The sequence below is a fragment of the Tiliqua scincoides genome, chromosome 1 (assembly GCF_035046505.1).
Source record: "Tiliqua scincoides isolate rTilSci1 chromosome 1, rTilSci1.hap2, whole genome shotgun sequence".
Taxonomy (NCBI): domain Eukaryota; kingdom Metazoa; phylum Chordata; class Lepidosauria; order Squamata; family Scincidae; genus Tiliqua; species Tiliqua scincoides.
Window position 1 is genome coordinate 221,933,783 of NC_089821.1, and position 24,227 is coordinate 221,958,009.

The 24,227-nt window shown below is 43.7% G+C and overlaps 1 protein-coding gene across 1 annotated transcript in view; it reads left to right on the forward strand.

Annotated features, from left to right (window-relative positions):
• Window positions 1-12,022, forward strand: part of PACRG (parkin coregulated) — a 274,965-nt gene extending 262,943 nt beyond the window's left edge. The window contains exon 5 of the mRNA XM_066611354.1: window positions 11,699-12,022. Within this exon, the coding sequence (XP_066467451.1) occupies window positions 11,699-11,859 (161 nt within the window). The 3' untranslated portion in view covers window positions 11,860-12,022. The remainder of the gene's footprint in view (window positions 1-11,698) is intronic.
• Window positions 12,023-24,227: the final 12,205 nt, after the last annotated feature.

Consider the following 24,227-nt stretch of genomic DNA (forward strand, 5'->3'; position numbering starts at 1 on the left):
CCAGTGTAGGTGAAAGGGTTCATCTTTGCCTCTAAAGTGCCGAATGGCCTGATAAGTGGGAGGAGCCACAACTGCTGCCTTGGCTCCTCCTCCATCACCAGCTAATCAGCTGACAGTATTTTCCCATCTTGCCTGGCGCAGGGTGAGGGTGAGGCAAAAACACTCCTGCCAGAGAGGGTATTGGCAGTGAAGATGAACAGCTTTCAACAAAAAACTTGCCGTCATCATGCCTTTACCTCTCATTTTGCTCCCAAAATAATTCAAGCTATGAAGTCTGCACCCTTCTGACATAATACATTGGTTCTCTTGAAAAGTAGTATTCACCAGACATTCCTTGCCCATTAAGAAAAATCTAACAGAAAAAAAAAGTGTCAAGAATGAAATTCAGGTCCCCTTTGACCAGCAGCAGAGGTCAGAATTAAGGTTATTGCCTGGATTTATAAGGAAAGTCATACTGCAGCTGTCTGGGCTATACCTGGCTTGAAAATAAATCAGCAGGCTAAATTTCCACTGCTGCCAATTTCTTTAACCTCCATAAGTACAAGTGTTCAAACCTGGTACTGGACTTTTGCAAAACAAACAAACAAACAAACAAAAAAGAGCTCAGTCTTGCATAGCCATTACTTTCACTCAGGTTTAGAAACCTTATCCCCAAAGGGAGCTTTATAGCTTCACTGCCACCCCACTGAACTGAAAAATAATGATTAAACAGGAAACTGTAGTGACTCCTAATAGCTCTTTGTAAACTGAATTGCTGCAATAGATCAGAATAACATGCATAGGTCGGAGTCAAAGGACCACTGAGGTCCTATTGACATGGCATTCTATTACCGTTCTTGTCAGTTTTCTAAGTAGGCCTTTAAGTCTTACAAAGACATCAATCTACAAGTCTCATTGCTCCACTAGTGTTTGTTTTGAGTTCCTGTACCTCTTCCACTGGAGGTAAAAAAAAAAAAGGAGGATGCACAATAGCACTTGCTAGATTACCTTAGGACCCATTAGGGCTTGAACCAGAAGCCTTCTGGTCAACTTGCAGATGCCCAAGATCCAGGGAGGCTGTGAAGTGGAGAAACAGAGGGCACTGCTGGCCTCCCAGGCTCTAGCATTCTCCATTGGTACTCACTCTGTAACTTATTGGTTGCTTTTGGCCTCACCTAGTTTGGCCTGTCTATAAATGCTTCTAGGTCAGCTGATCTCAGTACTACCAGGACGTGCCTTCTTTTCACTGTCTCAGCTGCCCAACAGTGATTGACTGGACCAGGGTCCAAAACCAAAGGACTTGCCTCTTTCCATCAACATTCCATGTGGTACCTAAGTGGGCAACCAGTCTTATTGAGCTGCCCCACTGGTGGAAGTAGTGTTCCACAGCACTACCAGCTGTAAAGCAGCCATAAAGCATTATCTGGCAACTTTGTCCATTGCAAAGGTGGGGGGGGGGGTGAAGCATAAAATGTTCTGCAGTGCTTCTCTCTAGAGGAGCAGCCAGTAATGGTGGTGGTGAGGCTTAACCTTGTGAGAGAATAAGTTGCCAGTTTGGCAGAATGGAGTGACAGAAGTGCTTGTGCAATTGCTTCCCAGGGTGATAGGTTTTGTTCCCACAGGGGACTACTGGTCCTACTTCGGGAAACGCTGTTTTAGATGCCAGTATGTGACCTACCCATATGCAGAATCTAGTTCTATGTCAGACAGCAATTATTCCCTTAGCAAACTGTCTTTCCTTTGTGGACACTGGGAAAGAAAAGTGTGAATAGAGAAGTGATCAGAATATTTTAAACTGTTGGTTAAACTGATCAGTTTTAAATGGTCTGATGATCAGTGAGTGTAGCAGCTGCAGTGCTGAATGCTAAATATGTCCAGTGTTCATCCTCCAAAGGAAACTGCAGCATTTCCATCAGTGCTTGTGTTCATCCAATCCATCTGAAGGCCCTGGTCAGACTAGAACATTGAAGTCCAAGATGAGAAATAGGCTATGCTTGTTGGAGCTGTGCAAATATATTAAGATCTTAGCTATACAATCACTGCTGTGCTAGATCATTTCAAGATCAATCTCTGCGACTTTTGACCAGGGATGTGCTCAAGGCATGGAGTCACAAGTCAAGGGCTTCCCTGAGCAAAACTTTACAGATCCCCCCAAAACCCTCAAGACTTCCTCCTCCCCTCAATCCCCCCAGTCCCCACTTCCTGGAACGTATCCTTCTATCATGGCTGCTGCCATCCTTCAAAATGCCATCTCTAGATTGCCCCTGAGGTCTTTGGCATGATGCAGAAGCAGCAAAAAACAAACAAAAAAGTAAGCCAGAACACACACACTAAAGAGAGTTGGGACTGGAGTTATTTCAAATCCTGCCTCTTTTTTAGAGTCACTGTCCCTGACTCACGAGTTGAGTTGGGGTCCATGACATCCATGACTTGAGTCAACTCAATTATCTTAGGATTATCTTAGGAGTCAACTCAAGTAACCCCAAACAGCATTTTTTTGTGATTTGAATTAAGTGTCCATTCCTGCTTTTGGTCCAATCTTATCTGGATCTTGTGCTGCCAGAACTTGCATTTTGGCATCACAAGGCACGTTGCAGAGGTGCCTAAGCTGGGATGGTGTTGCATGATTCCAGGTCAATGCTGCAAATGGCCAGAAGTGTGGTACATGTACTAGCAGCTCCAGGAGGCCTTGCTGGTGTCAGTAAGTTGATGGTGGGGCAGGATGAGGGACGTTTGAGCAGTGGGGAGGGCAGGGAGTGGAATGGAAGAGATGGATCTTGGCAGCAAGCACACATGCTGGATCCTATCCCCCATTTTTTGGCCTGCCCCCTTTCTTGAACCTGCACTGGCTGCATAGCTAGCCGTGGGTTCAAGGAGACCTATAAGTGGCTGAGAGAACTGTTTGAAGTAAGTAAATTTTTTTAAAAAAAATTACCTCTGATTGACTTTCTGGTTATTACTCGTTCCCTCCCCCATACATGTTCCATGTGGATTTCCTTGGAAACTGCAGGCATGCAGGTCTAGAACTTCTGCCAACATCATGTTGGCATCCTTCAGTCTCGGAAGACCATGGTGTCACGCTCTGAATGGTGGCTCTGGAACAGAGTGTCCTCTCCAGTGCGCGAAGCCTGGGTAAAGTAGGTATGGAGGATAGGCTGTTACCCATGCAGCAAATCCCCCCTCTCCACGTCGCTGACATGGTCCAATGGAAAGGCAGAAGCCAATACGGTTGGTTCCAGCGGCGTCGCAGGAGTTGCCAGAACGTGACTGTGTTCAGCCATGAACTGCCTCAGGGACTCCGGCTCCAGATTTTGCCTCGAGGTTGACTCCTGAAGCCTTTTCCACAACTGGATGTAGCCACAAGGCAGTGGAGGTTTGGGATCAGAGTTTTCCTTCTCTCAGATGAGCTGCCTTCCCAGGCTGACGAGTCCCATCTACCCGGTGGCTGTTCAGTCTCCTCTTACGACAAGTACAGCCAAACTGAGGGCCTATTCGTACCAACATGCTGCTCCACTATTATAGCACATGATGGTACTTAATCACGAGTGGCAGCTGGAGGCATTTCTATGCTCCGTATGGATGGCAGCAGCACCCAGAGTGGTTGGAATACTTACAACAGCTAGAATGTGGGAGTTGATGTTGCTGAGTACAAGTTGGGATAAGAATCTGTTGATAGCAGAATCTCTGCATGACATGTCTTGAAGTTTTCGGGTGGATGTTAAACTGATTTGATGCAGAAAACTGAAAATTGAACATATCCTTAAAGATATGTTTCAGGAAACGTCTTGAAGAGGAGGAGGAGGATCAATACTAGAGCCCCTATGGAGCAATACCAATACTAAAAACATTTTTTGCGGCTTCTCTATAGAAATGGTTGAATGGCCTTTGACTCTGATCTTGCATCTTTGTTACAGAATGATTTAAGCTGCAAGTCTAGCATCTGCTTCAAAGGATCTTCAGAAGTTTCTTTGAATCCCTTTCTTTTATTAAAAAAAAAAAACAAAAAACCCTGGGCAGACTTAAACTATTAAGATTTTGGGAAGTGACTTTTCTATCTTCTGGTTACATGACTGGTTTCAATTCATGTCTTCTGTTAAGGATAGGACCTTGGGAAAAGGTCCTTCGCAAGGGCAAATATTGTATTACTGATGTGGTGGTTGAACACCTCCTGAAGATTAAAGTATCTTGAATAAAGGTTGACAGTTCATGCTTAGAAGCAGAAGCTAATAAGCTGTAAGAATGCCTATGGTATACTCTATAATTCTAAAGAGCACCCATAGGTATGTATAGCTTTCATTGAATCTTGTACATTGGTTCTGGAGAGCTCAGACAGCTGCCAAGAGTCTTCCACTGTAGTCTGGAGAAGGATTAGGGATATTTGTGCTTGCTTCATAGAGTCCCTTTTGATTGAGGTGCCTTGCCTTGGAGTGTCTATTCCAAAAGAGTATTCATCTTTCATTCATGGGATAGGCCCACTCCTGCAGTGGAGGAACTTCTTACCCAAAGGATTATGAGGCAAATTCACCTATCTTTTTCCCTTTTCCAACCCATGCTTGGGAGCAGGGAGAGACAGCTACTTGGTAGCTACTCAGTGTCAAACAGGTAGGAGAAAGTAGGCACAGAATTTGCAGTCATGAGAGGGGTGAGTGGGATTTGCATGGTGCCCATGAAAAAGGCAGGAGAGGCTAATGCGAAGGGGATGTGTATGGCTCACATGTAGTTGTGGACATATAGTAGTAAGTAGGGCTACATACTACTATATGGAATGGAATTTTGCAGAAAGGGGCTGCAAAAGGAACATGCATTGCATGCGAAAGAATCCAGGTTCAGTCCCTGGCATCCCCAGGTCAGGTAGTGAAAAACTGTCATCTAAAATCCTGGAGAGCTCTGCATAAGTGGTGTAATATTGAGCTAGATGGATCAATAGCCTGACTCAGTATAAAGCAACTTCTTGTGTCCCTGAGAGTGCCTCTTTGAACCTAGTGAGACATACTTCCCTATCTTAATTTGACCTTCGCGTGTGTGCGTGTGTGCGTGTGTGTGTGTGTGTGTGTGTGTGAGAGAGAGAGAGAGAGAGAGAGAGAGAGAGAGAGAGAGCATGGACTTACCAAATAAAAACAAGCAAGCCTGTGATACAGGTTTGGCTAAGGCATAGTAATTGGCTCAAGGCCATCTAGTGAACTTCATGGATAAGTGGATCTTCTGGCCCAGGTTGGGACTGCTAGTCTTTATGTCCCACTGGCTCTCCACAGTCCTGAAAGATTGCCTCATGTCTGATGTCATCATTGGAAACAGATCTTAAGAGATAAGAAAATGCAAGCTCACCTTTCAACATAATAAGCACCTTTGTACAGGTAATAACAGGCAGCAGCCTAATGCTTTAATCTAGGCATTACCCATCATTTGAGCTCCCACCATCTCTAATCCCAGGCCTCTAGATCAGCAGGTCTGCTGTGCACACAGCAAACTCTTTTTGTATGCACAGTAATAATAGCTCTGCTGCTTCCTAGGACAGGAGCCCTTGCTTCATGCTGTGTCTGCAAGACGTTTCACTTTGGGAGCCTGGCATGACAGATGTGCTCTCTCAAATTTCCTTCACGTTGATTAACTTCTGCCGCTAAGGGAAGCTTCAATAAACAGCTTGAATCCAGTCCAGATTCTGGCATCATACATACAGCTTTTCTTTGTGGTTATCCACGTGTTTGCTGTACATTTTTTTTTAAATAACATGAAAATAACATGATGCTAGAGAAAAGCAGGCCGAGACCGCTGCGCATCAGTGGCAAAGGCTTCCCCCCCCTCCATGTACTCCTCCTAATTATTATTATGACTGCGTACTTAGCCTTAGGTGTGCCAAGGAAATCAGTATGACTCATCGTCTGTCTAGGACTGGCAAATGCAGGGGTGGATGTTGTCCTGATGGGTTAATCATTCCCATCTTTGCTCGAGAGGTTTGCTAATTTCTGTAGCTGTGCAGGGCCGTTATTGTGAAGCTTTGTGGATAACTTCTCTGCTGAAATAGCCTTTTGGTGTTGTCACTTTTAAACCATGTCATGAAATTAGAGGGAACAATGGCTGTCTTGGGGATGTGAGCCCAGTGCGTGGCATACTTTGCCAGTAATGATAGTCTGTGCATCACTTTGTGCCATCCTTTATAACTCGTTCCCTTATTGCCTGACCTCTCTGGGTACCTTTTAATCAATCTTCCAGGTCATCATCCCTTGTAGAATTATTTTGTGAGTCTGGCATCTCCACTGAATTTTTCTGTGCAAAATTGAGCCATCACCATGTCTCGCCTTCAGCATACTTGCAGAGGTGGTTTATCACCCCCATACCTAGCCCAGATCTCCAGCATTGTATCTTGGTTACTTTGCAGCAGCTATTGCTTGGAAACAGGGAAAGATGTTTAAGGCTCTGGCCCGAGTGCACGTGAATACCTTACAAGCTGAAAGGCAGGTAGGAGACTGACACAGGCCTACAAAATTGAGGGTCAGAAAAGTTTTTCCCAAACTTTATGGTGGTTTGATATGAATTTGGGGTGCTGATTCCAAAAATGGCATCCGTTTTGCCCTATCACGTCTAATTTTGGAGATATAGTATAGCCTCATTAGTGAATGGTTCTAGCAGCTTCCTCATGAGGAAGCCATGGTGTAGGCTTCCTCATGAGGAAGCTGCTCGAACCATTCACTAAAGAGGCTATGCTGTGTCTCCAAAACTGGACATGATAGGGCAAAATGGATGCCATTTTTTGAATCAGCACCCCAAATATACCCAGGAATTGGTGTAAAGTTTAAGGAAGCAAAATGTGTGCTGGCCAGTGTAGTCGGTCAATGATAACTTCCCAGGCCAGGAGGTATATGGGTTGTTGTGTGAGTGCTCTAGCTAGGACAACTTATTGTTCTGTCATGTGACCAGCAGGAAAGAGCAGGGAGCCAGTTTACCTGACTTGCAAGTTTGATCCTCAGTGCAGCTGGAGTCCTCTGGCATCTGACAAAGTCCCACATGCGACTTTAAAAGGAATAATGGAACTGATAAGCAGATGGCTACTGGTTCCTATCATCCACTATCAGAGGGCAGCCACTTTTCCTTCCTAGTTAATAGAGCAAATAGAATCACACGTGCCAGAAATCCATTCTCAGCAAGGGTGCCGGTGATAGCTGTTTTGAGAACAATCTTTAGAACTGATTATAGAGGAAGTTTTGCGACTGGAGCACTTACATGCTGGGCAGCAAACCTTAAGATGGAGTCCTGTTCTTTTTCTATGTTAATATATTCATAAAATTTTGTATTTAGGCTATAATCTTAATTAGTCCTGTTGGACACAGTGAGACTTGCTTCTGAGTAAACATTCATAGGCTTGAACTGGTGATCATGAAATATTTCTTTTTGGGAACATTTACAACCAAATCTCGGCATTCTACTCAAAGGGACTTACTTCCAGGATTGTGCATAGGATTGTAGCCTTAGAAATGTTTTGTCCTTTTTTGGTCCTAAACTAAACTACAACGTTGCTAACTTCCATTATGTTTCTCACCTGTTTGTGTGTGTGTGTGTGAGAGAGAGAGAAAATAAAAATATCCACACTGAAAAATTACTTATATTGTAATTCCCAGCAAGCCATGGAATTGCAGTGTCAGTGCATCTGGAATTCTCCCTTGCACAAGTAGCCTCTCAGAGTTTCACTGGAGCAGAGTCCCAGCATGGATGTGGGAGCATCCATCCATTATAAAACTTTGCCTGGGGTGCTGATTTATGGTGCAGGACTTGCATCTTCAGGGCTGTTTAGATGTCAGTAAGCAATTAACATCCTCACCACCTTGGACCTCTTTTGGAAAGAGAGGAGATGTGGTTTTACAGCAGATGAGGCAGAGCAACATAATGTCAAGACCCCATTTAACCATGAAGAGACCACTCATGACTTGCATTGTTACAGATAATGCTGATGAATAAGAATGAGGTGAAAAAAATCAGTAATAGTAAGGTGTCAGCATAAATTGTTCCTGAAAGGAAGTCCATAACAATGCTAATAATCTTTCAAGTGACTCCTGGTCATGTTCTCATATCAAGTGAGGCCAGTAGTTCAGAGTTGCGACTCATCTTTTTGTTACATTTTTCCAGTTAAACTGTGAGCTTCTTCTCTTCTGGAGTCATGCTCTGATTTAATCCCCTTTCCTATGCTCACTGACCCAGTTTTGACATAACATTGTCCATGTTAGTTTTTATAGGAATTTTTTTGTCCATATGCTCACTCATGAATGTTTCCTAGGGCTGAAGCCATATCTGCCAGGATGGATAAACCCAAGAATGAATAAATCTGCAAGAATTGCCCTTCATGTGATTACTAGAATGTCAGAATAACTTCCATGTGTTTGGAGTTTTGGCCAGCAACAGCATCCAGGGGTTCTGGCATCATGTTGGGGACGTAGGTGTGGGAAAAGACCAAGTAACCATTTGATCAGACCTTAAAGATAAAGTACATTGAAATAAACATTCTTATGCAGTCACATACTTAGCTGTCAGACAGAAAGTACTATAGTGCAATTCAGAGAAGCAAGTTCTTTATTTTCAACATGCTACTCAGAAGGTCCACTCAAAATGAGCCTATTTTTGAGTTGTTGCTGGACTATGGGACTATGGAGATATTGCTTTGCTCCTTGAATTATACTTGAGTGGAGCAGAGATATTCAAATCATGCACTGCCTTCCCCATCCCCATTTCAGGTAAAAAGTAATTGGCAAACTGGGATAATTGTTGTTCAAACAAACATGGGATTTCCTGATTCATTGGCTATCTTCTGGTTGTGTGAGGAACTGTATGGGCGTGAGGCCCACTCCCTGAAGCCTCATAGATCAGTTACACCAGGCTTGTGTTCCAAGAGAAGTAACTGCAGGAAAACCTCACCACCCCCACCACCCCAACTGATTCCTTGGCTCAGCAGCGAATGTCAAGCAGAGGAGACTATGATTTGGCAATCTTTTCTAATACTGTCAACGGATTGGAGAAATAGTGTTAGGAGGGTGGTGTTTAATGGTGTGGGCACCTGTCTGCTATTAAGAAGAGTGAGCCCAACTAATGTCACATGAGCCACCAAATAACCTTCAGGCAATCACTGCTTTTAGTCACTATATATCCAAGCTGGGTAACAGCCAAACATATAGGGGACCAAAAAACTCTGTCCTATTGCCAAACCTCTGAACCATCCAGCGCTTATTGCCAAATTATTTTTGGTATGATTCTGAATATATTCCAACTGAGGGGGTGGTAGGATGCACCTTTATATGATCATAATCTCAGAGCCAATTACACTAGAGTAGCCCCATTTACTTCTATGAAGATTGACATAAGAGCTTGGAAATTTATTTGGAAACAATTTCCATTACAGTCAGTGGGACCTTCTTCCAAGTAAATCTGCTTAAGATCAGAACACAGATCTCATCAAAGTCCAGGAAGAAAGATTGTGTGTCCAAGTTTTGCATTTGTTCCATATTTGCACAGGCATCTCTGCAGCATTTCTGACATGGAAGGATATACTGTACTATCTCACTACAAATAGGTGTTACCAATGAGTTCCCGAGCTGCCTCCCAGCTGAGAGAGAGAGAGAGAGAGAGGGAGAGAAAAGATTGCTCTTCCATATAAGGCCTCAAATAATTTGCCCTATTGATGGAGACTTAATTTAACACATTTTATTTCAGACAGCAAAAATGGATTGTGTTGTGTGATGACCTTCAACATTGCTCTTTTGCAGCAAACCAGACTGCTTCTGTTCCAGCACTACTATCTTAACATGCTGTCTCCCTAAGCAAATTGTTCTGGCAGGGACTAGTCCCATAGAATCATCTGTTAGGTATTCAGACCTCTGCCCTGCTCTCAGAATATGCAAGCTAGAATGCAGCTTTGGGAACTGAGGTGCCAGAGACCTAACTAGACCTGCGTGTACTCTGGTCTCACAGTCCTCTTCAGTCTTGGCATAAGGTAGAGAGACCTGAGCCCCTTTCTTATGAGGCTTCCTGATTGGTCAAACTGGATATTAATGCCTGGGACTTGGCCTTACCTGGTTTGCAAAGCAAAACATCCTGCCGTCTCTTGGCTCCCAAGCCTGGTTCCCAGTAAAGCTCAATTTGGCCTCAGGAGGGACGTAATAGACAGAGCAAAACCAAGGCATAATAACTTTGGATCATGCTGGCTGCAGGTCTTTGTGAAGGATAGATGCCTAGGCAAGCAGGCAAGCTTTAAAGAGCCCTTAACTTGCTTTATATAGGACTTTAGGGTCAGATCCTTTCAATAAGGGTTTTACAATTATTTCAGTAGTGCTGTTCTAGTAAAACTCTGCAATTTAAGGGCACATTTGAAATGGTTCTCATTTTTATGAAATCCATTTCTGCCCAAGGTTGCATATATGCAACAGGGGCCAAATGTGTACACCTGTGGGTTGAGCAGAAATGAATTAACATATGTGTTATTTCAGTGCATCTGCACTCTGCTGTACATAGGTACAGTGTGATCGGCACCATGTGGTCTGCAGGTGGGGCACATGGCTGATAGGAAGGTGAACTACAAGAGGCTATGCAGTCTACATGGGTGGCTTTCTATCAAAACCTTGTGAGAAGAACCTGTTTTTCATCCTGGAGCACTTCCTGCATTCTTCTTGAACACTACAGTGTGGTACCAGAAGTACAAGGAACTTTCATCTGAACTTATCATTAGCAGGGTTGTAGTCATTAATTGAGGCATGAAGAGAAGCTCTGGGACTTCTCCTACTGCAGGAGCAGTGATGTCTTCCAGAGGCTGCCTTTGAAAAAATTTTCAAGGGACATTGGGCATTAGTAAAAGAGAGAGGGAGAGAGAGAGAGAGAGCCCAAACCCCCAGGCTTGGCAGGAAGCAGAGCAGTTTGCCAAGAGGGATAATTTCCATGTTTAGGTCATAATATTCTCCAAGGGGCCTGGGAGACAATATTTTGGTCATGTAATATTAAGATTACACTCCTTTGCAAATTTACCTGGAAGTAATTCTGTTGAATACAGTTGAACTTTACTGCTGAGTAAACATGCATAGGCTTAGCATGCTAATATACCTTTTTAATATTTCTTTGGGATATTTTTAAATCTCATTTTTCAATTTTTATAATTTGTTTTAAAGCTATTGCAACCCACTCCAAGAGTCTGAGATAAAATGAGCTAGACTGTTAAACAAAGTACAGTAAGTTTAAACAGGGCTGGCCCAAGACCTCCTGTTGTCTAAGGCTGCATGCCAAGTGCTACCCTTTAACCCAAGGATGTGCCAGCCTCTGCTCCTCCCACACTAGAGTTCTAGGTCAGCACTGCTTTCCCTTCCACGTTTGCTCTTCCTCTCTGTCTCCCTCTTCTTTTTCCAATTCTGGGCATGGAAGGAGAAGGAGGAGCAGTGCAGGCAAGTTCGCAGACAGAGATGGGTATCCCCCCCAAACCGCTGCCTGAGGCGACGGCTTCAGTTGGCCTCATGGATGGGCTGGCCCTGAGTTTCAAATAGAAATAAGTGTCAGGAGAAGAAAACACTCTATTGAAGAAATTTAAAGTTGATTGACATTTTTTGTGATAGTCTTACTGGGGCATAGCTATGGAGGGTGTCAGGCTGAGCTCCTGGACTTCAAAATGTACCACTTCCGTGGTTTCATAGAGATGTTTTAGTGCTGCCTTTCTTCTGTGAGAAGCTCTAACCTCTTCTTCTCTTTTTTTAATCAGTTAATTCAGGAGATGGCATTGACTACAGCCAGCAGAAGCGTGAAAATATTGGCGACTTGATTCAAGAGACACTGGAAGCCTTTGAGCGCTACGGTGGAGAAGATGCTTACATAAACATTAAATACATGGTCCCGACTTACCAATCGTGCTTGTTAAACTAGCCAATGAAAGAGTGATGCTATTTGCGTTTTCCAGCTCTTGTTTAACATTTTGTTACTCATTCTTTCTGTACATCTTCTAAAACAGCAGCTTCTGGACCCTCCGAGTGTTTAGTACTATTGTGAACCAGTCTTTCCAATACATAAATAGTGCCTGTTTCTTGGATTACAATGGTGTACTGTGCTTATTTGTTCCATGGAAGAATTGCTTCTTTATCACAAAAGCGGAGCAGAGCAGGAGTCCAACTCAACCCTTCACTTGTACGGACAATAAAATGATAATTTTCATATGCAATCTGGCAATTGCTCTTCTGTGTCCGTTTGCCCTGGGGGCGATGTCAGAGACTGTAACGAGCAGAGTTGATGCCGACTGCTTAATAGGAGAAACAACAGTTCAGCAGTGGTTCTCTAGCAGCTGGGCAGAATAATGGGCCCTGACTTACAATAAAACTGTTGAGCATATATACCAAATACAGGAGTGAGTTTTGTGCAGCCCATTTAGGAAGCTCCTTCATAAAATTAATTAATGAATCTTGCGCACATGTCACCTATTTGAGTCCCTCCCCCAAAATGGAACAGAGCCTCCTATTTCTATTTTTTTAAAAAGAACATGGGAGGATGGGATTAGAGAGCAAATATGTCAGCCTGAAAGCTAGATGTTATAGTAAGCAAGTGTGACATTGGTGTTTGCTTAAAGGAGCATTTGGTGTTTTCAGGAGTTTTAAGCTACTGTGATTGGCTATTTATAGTTCTTTTCAGGGACTCCCATGTCCATTGATTAAGTTTGTCCCCGTGATATATTTGACATCATTTTCACTTGTAGCCTTGTAAATTATAGTGCAGGGGGAGTCAGCTGGAAGCCTATGGGCTTGATCCAGGCCAGAAGCAATTTTATCTAACACCTGGAATCATACTGAACTTGAATCAAGGTGTAATTAAATGTTTGGCTGTAACTTCACTTATAAGGACAAGATGCTTATTTGTGTTCCATAACCCACTGGGATTTCCAATATAATAATGCTTGGTGTTCTAAAGGTATCTTTACAGGTGTTCATATAGAATCAACATGTGTAGGTGGAGTGGCAGGCCTTGCCCCCAATTTAAACATGTTTCTTTCAGATATTGAAATGAAAACGTACTATAGGTGAACTGGCACAGACCTCTTGCCATGATGGCCTTCCCACACCCACCTACTCACCCACTTGCGTCACTCCTGCACAGTGAGCATGTTGGAAAGGGACTTTGGAAATTCTAACTACTAGAGGGGTGAGGGAGTTTGTGTGGCTGCCCAGCTTGAGAATGCCCATGCAAATATGACCAGCACGGTATTTCTAAGCCCTGTTACTGGCACATAGGGCCCAATCTTATGGGCCTCTGTGCCAGTGGTATGCTCATACCACCAGCTCTGGGTTTCACAAACATGCCATAAAGCATGCTTGCATTACCCTCTGAGTAAGTGGCACTGGTGGGGAGGCCTGCGCTGCCCCGCTGCTGCCATTGTAGGAGCCCCAGCTGCTGGTGGAGAGAAAGTAAGCAGTGATGGGCATGGGAAGGGTGGCAGGAGGGCATGGGGGAGGCATTCCTGGATGGGGGGAGGTCAGAGAGAGGGCAGGACAGGCCCAGAAGGGGGTGGGATGCAGAGACCTTGTCCGCCTCATCCTATCCCCCTTGTCAGGTTCAGAAACCCAACACGAGGCTTCTCAAGTATGCACCAGCAATTTAGCTAGCATATACTCAAGAAGCCCCATTGTGGAGGCTGGGATGTTTAGGATTGGGCTGCCTAAGTGCCTGACAGAGCACCATTCTTGTCATGTGCCCTTTGCATGCAGGACTTTGAAGCAAAAAACAGCAACTGAATGTATGGAATGAATACATGAGTGGTTTCTGTTTTTTGCTTGTCAGGGAATGCTGACCCCTGCACTTGCCCATTGTCATTGCTAGGGTTACATACGGACCCAGTTTATAAAAATGTCTGCACCCAGAAACAGAACTACCTCTGCCCTTCCTCTGGTATTCAGAGCAAAGGCTCTGATTCATCAACTCTCCCACCCTCCTGCTGCCTCTGCACTTCCCCATTTGCAATGGTAGTGTCTGCTCTAACTTAGCTCCAAATGTGATAGTTAAAGGTCCAGTGAGCCCCTGGTTCCTGTTTCTGATACAAAAAAAAACCTCAGAGGTGCTGTACAAACAGAACTCTGTTCTGTGTGCAAAGTTTCCAGGCACAAAAGAAACGACACATTCACAAGAAATGGAATAATGCAGTTGCATTAAGGAGGCTGGCAGTGCTGGGGCCGCCAAAGCAATAAACATTCCTCAAGACCCCACCCTTTCTAGTACAATTTTTCATGGTGGTTCATATGAAGCACATCCATGCAAACCTGAGAACTTTAAACAACTCACAACAGAATGATGTGATCAGCCAATCACATGTTTTAGAGTGAAGGGTGACAATGGCAATGGCTAAATGAGAGAAAGAGAACAAGTATGATTCAGCCAAACCAAAACCCTTTTAAGTACCATTGAATTACATGAAAGAGTGTTGGAGCATGTCTTAACATACCCATTGAAATCAATGGGTGCTTAACTTTGGCTGGATCGTGCCAGGTGTGAGTATAAAAGAGCAGAATTCTCATTGATCACTTTTAACTGTGACTTAATTTTTGCCAAGCGACACAATGACACTGCTAGATTTGAACCCATTTGCCTAATTTCGCTACATAAACATGGAGAGAATAGTTAATTCCTAATGCCTCTCAGAAACATTCACTTCTTTTTTTATGTATGTTCTGAAAAACAGTCTTATGGTGAGATATAAACAGGCCAGACCAAGCCAGAAGTATGTTTTCTTTTTGATATAAGAGCATAGAAAAAGCCACCCCCGGTTTTCAGGCAGTTGGAAGAAGAGCAAGCTAGTGATAGGCAGGGAGGATTACAATCATAGGCTGCTATGTCTGTCTCTGTTAACACCCCCCTCCCGCTTTGTTCCACAGCACAGACGGGAGCCAGCATACATCACCCTTGCAAAAATAGAACTGATGAGCAACATGGAAAAGGCTTGAGCGAGGCTGCCCCTCTCCTCCACAGTGTGGCTATCAACAAATGCAATGCCAAAGGTGAAAGCCACACAAATTGAGTGATGTGCTCAGATGGTGTAACAAATTGTGGGGGGTGTAGTTCCCATGTAACTTCCCTATCAACAGCAGGGCCCATAGACGACAACACTTTGAGCCCTGATGGACTGAGGTATGGCTTATAAGCAGGGCTGGTGCTATCATTAGCCAAACTAAGCAGCACCTTAGGGTGCAGACCTCAGAGGGCTGCCCTTTGAGGGACACAATTTTATACAGATTAGTTTTTTTAACCTATGCAAAAAATGCAACTAGGCACAAAATAAGGCGCAGAAAAGTCCTGGCACCAGCCCTACTTATAAGTATAAACAAACATGTCTACAATAGCCATTGTTGGATAGACCAGGGTTTCAATCCTTTATATGTAACCAGCTGTGCTAGAGAGAGGGAATCGCTTTGAGAAGGCAGATCTGAATAGCCAAGAGACTGCCTCCTGACCAGTGCTGTCAAATTCCCATTTTGACAGCTGCTGTCTCAATCCCTCTCTTTTGCTATGCTTAGGCAATTGAGGAGCTCAGGAACACTTTCCTGGGAGATGGACTGGCCCAAGGTGACTCCTAGCATATGAATGTGGGTGGGTGTGTTTTATATTCTTTTATAATAATTTTGGTGGTTTGGGAAGCTTCCCACTTCCTGTTAATGTTTTCTTCGTTGTCTTCCTCCAGTATGCTGGATGGCTGCTTGCTGTGTTCCTCTTCTAGCTTCCTGCAAAGGAAGAGACAGGAGTGCTTGGTTCCATAGTAAGTATAGAGTTGCCTTTTATTCATGGCTTTGATATCCACAAAAGGGCTCAGGAACATATCTCCTTGCGGATAGGGGGGGATACTTGTACACCACTCTGAGCTTCTTTGAAGTATGGACAGTATAAAAATGTGAAAAATAAAATAATTTTCTTTTACTATGCTTAACTTCCCCCTTTGAATATTTCAGAGATCTAAATACCACTATCTCCCTTCACCACCACCCTCTCTGTCAAGCCAAGGGACCACCTTGTTGCCTCTCCAGCTAGCATCCTTTGTTGACCTCTTCCAGGATGTCCAATTGCTAGGTGAGCTAGAGAACAGGTGTTCTAGCAAAGAAAACAGGAGAAGTAAAGGCTCTCCCCTTGTGTTTGGGGAGAAAAGTTGACTGTGGCAGTTCTACTTTTCTGGCGCAAAAGAGCAGCATCTGTTCTAAGCTTCTGTAGTGTCTATGGGACGCCCTTTGCTACAATGTCTTCCACAAAAGGGAGCTAGGACTGGATGATAGGCAGGAACAAATACAGGAAACACACAGAAAGACACAGAAATGGCTTTCAGCCTTTTAATGATCTGCTCTTCGATGTCACTGTCTAAAGATACACTGCCATGGTCAGTTACTCCTTTGCTGCTACAAGATCATAAGGCTTGCTACTCTAAACTTGTCACCAGACATGAGGTAACCCGATCATTGGCACCATTTTGTTTCAGATAAAGTGATTATTACTTCTTAGTAGCACTTAATAATCTCTAGTTATTATGAAGTTAATGTGCAGCCACAACACTGGTTTTCCATTATTCTGTTTTGAATCTGTTCAAGAACAGGCCGTTGAATCACACTGGTGCTGGTGCCAGCTTGCTTAGGGCTCTGGAGCAAAGGCCTGCAATGGCCTGCATGCTGTAAACCTTGCCCTACCCCTGAAACTCTTTGTCTCCTTGTACTTGCCAATGGCCTTACTTCCCCAATGTGCGCAGTCTCCCCTAACTCCATCTTCATTCCTTAGTCAACCAGAACTTTACCCTGGAGAGGGTGAGACATGGCTTCCTCCAAACAAGATCATGCCCATAAATGGTGATTGATTGGAACAGAAAGCTGCAGCACTTCGGGGCATTCCTCTATGGTTTTGGAAACTTGGGCTCCACACCATGGCCTAATTTTATCTGCAAGCTCAGGTCTTCTTAAATAAATAAATAAAAGTTAGCTACTTGCTGGCCAGGCCACCTAGTCAGGTTTTTCAGCCTCTTTCTCCAGGCGAGGCATCAGGGTTGGTCAGCGGAGAGGTCCCACTTGGCCAGGCTAACCCCTGAACCCTCAGTACCAGTGGCAGTGGTGGCACCCTCTGCACCATCAGAGGGCAGGCTGGGACCACTGTGAAGAATCCATTGCAGGCCTTTGCCCCAGAGCCCTCAACAGCCTGCACTATCAACATGGTGTGGACATGAAGGGGGGGGGTGACAACTATCTCCTCTCTCAATGAGGCACTGCCCAGCAATTATTAGCCAAATCAATAAGAGCTAAGCATGCAACTGTACTTTTTCAAGCACCCTGGCAACATTCTCAAGCTACAACTGCAACTCATTCAGGCAAATAGCAGCTATATAGAACTAAAGGAATGGCCAGTGTGTGTACTGCATTCAGTGCAGAGTCTGGCAGAGCACATGTGAGTGGTTTTAATTACTCCAAACTAGCACCCAGATCTTGTGAGTGACAGAGAGATTTTTTTCCCCAATGTCTTTTCTGTTCTGGTAGGCTGTCCTATGGGCCACATAGTCCTGAAAAACACCAGTGGGATACATCTGTTGGTTTATCTGTTCCTTTCTTGCAAGATCATTTGGTAATCGGGTCTTGCACCCCCACTAAATCCTGGGGAAAAAAGTCAATAGCAGACTTCAAATATCATTAGTTTCATTATGTGCAGTCTGTTCTTTGAGATGGGATAACATTAATTATGCATCTGGCAAATGTTACTTTAATCATGAGATCTAATGTGCATGTTGAATCGATGTATGTGGAGGCTTTGCTGTGGCCCAAAGTTCCACCTTCTCAGTTTCTGGAACATTCAGAACATGTACTGTTTATTAGAATTTATTCTCTTAGTCTTGTGCCAACTGCATGACCAACTTTCTCCTCCAGCAAGAAACAAAAGTCATTTTACACTTTCCACTTAATGTAGGGTGATTTTTTTTGTTTCCATTGACTATGCAATACAAGATTACCAATTCATATGCAATATTATAGAGCATTCCAGTATAAATATATGGTCTGTGAACAGTTCCCTGTACTCTGAGTGGCTTTAATAGTGTGCACATTGTATGCTGCAAAATGCATAAGGGATAATCAGGAATATAATATGTCAATTCATCATTTTCTCCTTATGAATTGGATTTTTTCCAGTTGAAAAAATGTTGGCCACCTTTATTTAACTAGGATTGAGCTGCCCTTGATTGAGCTGCTAACTAGGATTGAGCTGCCCTTTATGACAGTGGAACACACTGTTTGAAAGGATCATACATGTCCACTGGTGGCCATTTTAGGTCCACTGTTGCAAATGGTGGCAGCACCAGGAGCTTGGTGCCACTGCTGGCTACCTCCAGCAGCAAAAGTAAGCCAGTGGTGGGGAGTGGGCAGAACAGGGTGGGCAGGTGGAGGAATGGGGACTGTCTGAGCAGGGATGGGGCAGGCAGGAGGTGAAATGGGAGAAGGGGAACTCTGTTGCATCAGAGTGTGCCAGACCCTAACTCTGTTCCCTTTCCCCTTCCCCTTCCTTCTTCCTTATTAACCCAAGATACAGATCCACTTGGTACAGATCCAAGGAGACCCATTGGGGCAGAAGAGACTTGCCCTGGGGTGAGGGACTTTGAGGAGACCTCTTGACTGCCCTCTTGCAGGATACAACACATGCTCCATTGGCATGGCTGCATTGGTGGTGGTGGGGATTGCAGTTCCACACATACATATGTAGGGGTGTCATTACATTCAATGGGACTTACTTCTGAGTAGGCATGTATAGGACTGCACAATTAAAAGTGTGGTTATGAACTACATTTTTACTGGAATCCTTGTCAGTATAACAACAATTTTTGGGTGCTACATTGTTATGGATTTTCAAGGCTGCTGCAGCTGCTGTCTCTCACATTACTGCAAACTTGGTGGCTTTTCCATCATGCTCACGTTTGTTGTGTGTCCCCTCCACCCGCCATATGGTATTGCCTAACATCCTATTCAAAGAAGAGTTCTGGAGAATGCAAAGGCTTGCTGTCTACTTTCTGCTACTGTAGTTAATAAAATCAATATCCCTTTACTTTGACTTATGGATATTTTTTTAATGGATCAATAGGCCCACTGGTGGGATTGATGTTTTCTAATGAATTCTGTCATTGCATGGAAAATGAACACTAAAGGATGAAAAAAAATCAAGATTACATAAATTTTACTTTGTGTGAGTAAAATTTTTGTCTACCAAGAAAACTTGAAAACCTTTGTTAATCAGTATGCCATTTCACAGTGTTCATTTCTCAGTGATCCCCTCTAAGAAGTTGTGGTTCAAAACTGTGTTGTTTTTTTTTAAATAACTCTGTCATTGATGTCTGTTGCAAAAGGAGTGTTTGCTGGTGCAGTGCCTCAAGAATTCAAAGGCAAACATCTGCTATTCCACACTCCTACATCTCCTTCTTGCTGGCTGTGCATTACTGCGGGAGTCATGTGATTGCATTAAAGCTTTTCGCTGCCTCTGCACATTGCTTTGGCCTACAAGTACTTGTGGCTTAGTTTAAACCAACACAGTGTCTCAAAGACGTGCTCCCCATAGGATCAGGCCCGGGTGTGCTTTGATTCAATTAAGGGCACAATAGAATCATTCAAAAGGGCTGCCTGTTGAAAGGCCCTTTGTTCACTCCCCCACAGTCCTGGGGTGTACAAACATGTAAAAATGCAATGCAAAGAATGAAAGGGGGGGGGAAGAGAAATTTGTGAAAAATGTTAATAACCCCAAAATGCATTTTTCCTAAGGCAGCTGTGGGCTGTATTCAGCTTCAGGTTATTAAGCTGCATTTGTAGGCTCCTTAGCAAGCTAGAAGGCATTCCCTCCATTCAAAGGAATGTGTACCAATAAAATAAATAGCATTGAAAAGGCGTTCTTGATGCACAACCCTGTTTAAAAAGAACATCTAGCAGCGTGGCAGCTTTTCATTTAGGGAAAATCAACCTAATTCTCCAAGATATGGTTTATTACATTTTTATTCCCCCCTCCCTTTTTTCAAAGTGTGGGGCTAGTAGCTTAATTGATTGAAAAGTATCTCCAACTGAAAGCCGCTGAACTCGCCTGCTTGGAAACTTGGGCTGCCTCACATGCATGGCAAAGGCCGTGTATCTTGCAAAATACCATCACATTTCACAAAGGAGGTTTAAGAGCAGCAATTGAATAAAGCTTTCTCTGTGAAATATCTTTATGGATCTCCAAAGCAGTTAAACCCTCTCTGGGAAAAAATTGTGTACATCTTTTAGAGTGTGACGGCAACAAGTCTAACTACCACTGGGGCCTCATTAATAAGATTTCTCCCTTATCTGTAGAAGGGGAAAAAAATAAATCCCCATTGCAAGGAAGATGCTACAATCCTATGCTTCCTTACCTGGAAGTAAGCTCCACTGAACACACTGGGACTTATGTTCAAATAAATATGCCTAGGATCAAACTGCAATCCTTTGCTCGCATATCTAAGAATAAGCCCCATTTGGACAGACATGGAAACATGGAGACATGGAAACATTCACAGGTTTGGGTTATATGTCTGTAAATGACAAGTCTTTGCTTTCCAAGTAAGAACATAACACGGGACACAACACTCTGGCTATTTTTTTATGGTCTGCTGGGAATTGATGAATGCACCAGTTGTTGCCCTTCCTTGCCAGTGATAGCCTACTCACAGTTATCCATGAACTGGTAACATTTTGTTTGGACTACTACAGTGTTTCTCAACCAGTGGTACTCGTACCACTGGTGTTACTTGAGATGCTGTCTGGTGGTACTCAAGCAGTCCCCAGATCCCCACTGTCTGGCAGCGAGATCAGCAATGCAACATGACAAGCAGTAGGAGGTTCAGCTCAGCGGGAAGTGCTCCAGCTTGTACTTTTCACTAAAAAAAACCCCCTCCCATCTGCCCTGAGCCTCTTACTGGTATTTGTCGTGTTGTGTCTGGCCTCCTAATCCAGAAGTAACTGGTGATGACATCGCTTCTGGTGGTACTTCCAATAGGTGGACCATGCAATGTGATATGGCAGGGGACAAACATTGAAAAATGCTGGACTACTACAGTGTGTTTAATGTGTGACTGCCCTTGAGGACTGTTCAAAAATTATCGTTAGTGCAAGATGCAACTGTATGTTTACTAACTGGAACCAGGCATAGGTCTCATGCCAATTTAAAAATAGCTTCATTGCCTCCTGTTCATTTCTAAGCACAATTTGAGGTGCTGGTGTTAACCTTCAAAGCTTTAAATGGCTTGGGATCCCGTTACATAAAGGATTGTCTTCTCCTGTATAAGTTTGCTTGGATCTTAAGATAATTCTTAAAGGCTCCATGCCAAGCTTCCACATCATCTGAGAGGAAACAGGTGGTGACTGGACCCAGGAACTTCTTAGTTGTGGCAACCTATCTGTAAAATTAGTCTGTCTTGTGCCATCTTGATATATCCTTTTATATCAAGGTTGCCAGGTTCAGTGCCCCCAAAATTCTGAGATTTCTGAGCTGAGGTTTGATGATGTCACCAAGTTTGGTGATGATACAAGACGGTCAGTCCTTGAAAAATGGTGAGGAGAATTTAAATTCCCTGACCCCCCTGAAGCCTCCTCCTCTGCCCCTCACCCTGCTAGATGTAGTGTGTGCCTTTTCAGTACAGCTGCACCAGCAGGGGGAGAGAAAGAGAGGATTGTGCATTCCTCTTCTGTACATGGGAGTTATCCCTTTGAGGAATGACAAGAACCCCTAGGCTTAGTTGTCTGACATTAGCTCATGGTTTATTCTGGTTCTCTCATGGCCTTCAAATCTCTGCATCTAACAGAGAGTCAAATATTCTCACAAGACAAGACTTTGGAGATTGAGGAGTAGCTGTGGGACTCCTAATTTGAATCAGGATCACAGTGCTGGGGGGGGGGGGCTGTAACCTTCTCCACTGCTTCATTTTTCCAGTGAAAATTCCTCCTATCTTAAAGTTACTATTTTAACCATTGGGGAAAACAGATCTGTATGGTGTTCCAAGAAAAGCACCAGCAAAATCCAGACCACTCTAGTTTCAGCAGAGCCTTGAATGAAGTGCGTCTGGAGGTGGCCCCAAATTCAAATGGCCTTTAGTGCCTTCAGTACTACAGCATGAGGGTAACAATCAGTTGTGAACCTGTTTTGCAAGATGGCCAAACACAGAATCCATAATTTGCAGCCTGTATTTCCAGTCTTCTTAAAAAAAAAAAAAATCAGCATCCCTCAAAGATGTTCATGCCTCATTCTCCATTCACCACCTTCCCTTCATACCAACAAATATCTCCATCTTTTTTATGACCCTCATGTAGCACCTGGCTGCCTTTGTGTGTCTCCCACATCCATATATTAGATTTGTTCCCCCTTCCTTCTTTCAGTCACTTGTCGTTTCATAACTGGATCAATAGACGGCAGTTATAAAAGAACACTTCTTTTAATTTCCAGAGGAGCCACATAAAAAGGCTGGGGAGAGGGACTGTGGTTGCTCAGTCACATTTTAATGTTTAATTTTACTTATTTTCAGACTCTCATGAACATTTTAATATTGCTCTTGAATTATCTAGGCAGTTTCATGTGCTCTGCCTGGGTTTCATGAAATAACTTTGCTCCACATTTGTGAGCAGGACGGCAAGCTAGTTGTTCATTGTGGATACATGCCCTTTGCAGAGCAGTCAGGGTGGGTCATTAACATCACCCAGAGACAGTTTATTCTAGGGGGAAATCATGCTGATCATGCTGTGTGTGTAGAATGTGTAAGATCATGCTAGTTTCTCAGACTTGAGAAAGCTTTGGGAACTTACAAAAACAACTAAGCAGGGGAAGATACAGGTACCCCTCCCAGCAGTAGTAAAGTGGGCATAGGAAAACCACACCCACCTTGAAATACAGAATTGGGGGTGCTCTCATTTCACTTCAGATCAGGTGTGGCATCAGAGTTTTGCCAGGTTAGGCACTGACTGAGGGCTCACATCCCCCAGAGGCTTTCCTGCCCAGACTGACCCTAGCACTACCCAGTCACCTCAGTTTCTCCCCTTTGCCAATGGAGAGAGTGGGCAGGAGCCGCTAATCTCTGCCATCACTTGTCGACAGCAAATCAGGAACAGGATGAACATTTATGTTGTCCATGGAATAGGAAAGTTTATTTCCCTCCCATCCTATTTAGAGCCACTTGGTACAGGTGTGCCAGTGTTTATGAGTAGCGAGAGGGAGGCAAGCGCATGATTGTTAGCAAAAGATTCTAAAGACAAACACAGAGGCTGTGGTCCAGCAAGCTTGCTCTAAGAAGGCATCTCTGACCTACCAACTCAGAGCTAATACATCCTGTATTATTTTTAATGCATGTTTTGGCCAAGTATTTATCTTCTTTATAAAAAAAAATGGAATGGGGGGGGCCTTTTGAATTGGGTGAAACTATGGCAGGGGGTAAAGGGGCTTTAAGATTTTGCATCAGCAATAGTTCTGATCCTGATCATGTGATCCCTGAATGCTATTTAAATTAGGAATAAACATTCATTGGCTTTCAGTAGAACAGTGTGGGATTGGAGCTGTGATGGGGGGCAAATTATTAAAGCTCTCTACCCCCTCCCGTAGTTTCACTGCTATCCAAAGGCACACAAATGCATTTAATTTGATTAAAGGCAAAGAAAAATACTGTGCCAAAACATGTATTAAAAATAATGTGCAATTCAGCCCCAATGTTGGTTTAACACTCATTCCCTATTCCAGAAGTTTCTGAGATGGAAGCTAGCAAATCTAATACAATTCTCTGCAACCTTAACAAACTGCAATCCCCAAGGTTCTTTGGAGAAACCACTGCAATTAAATGGGTATCAATTTGCAGTCTATTTACAGCATTTGTCCAATACTGATCATAGTGAAAACAGGTCTTTATCCATTCCACATTCAGGACTGAAGTAGACCCAATCCACCTGCACAGGAATGCCACTGCATGTCTCCCCAGGGCAAGTGCTTGATCCCACCCTAACCATAGCAGTTTGCAGAATCTGATGTGTAAAAAGATACTGCATGTCTTTGAGCACCCTGGTGTTTTCTCTCTTAGAGGAAGGGAAGTTATTTTTATGAGACAACACATGGAGGATGTCTGAAATGTGGCCATCCAATCAGCTGCCTGCCCACACAGTACAGCTATTCTTGTTCTTGCTTCTTGTTTAGGAGGCCAAAGCACAGGGAAGATAACGGCCTCGTTCCAGGACCCACACACCACAACTCTCTCCGAGCCAAAGTTGAATTCCAGC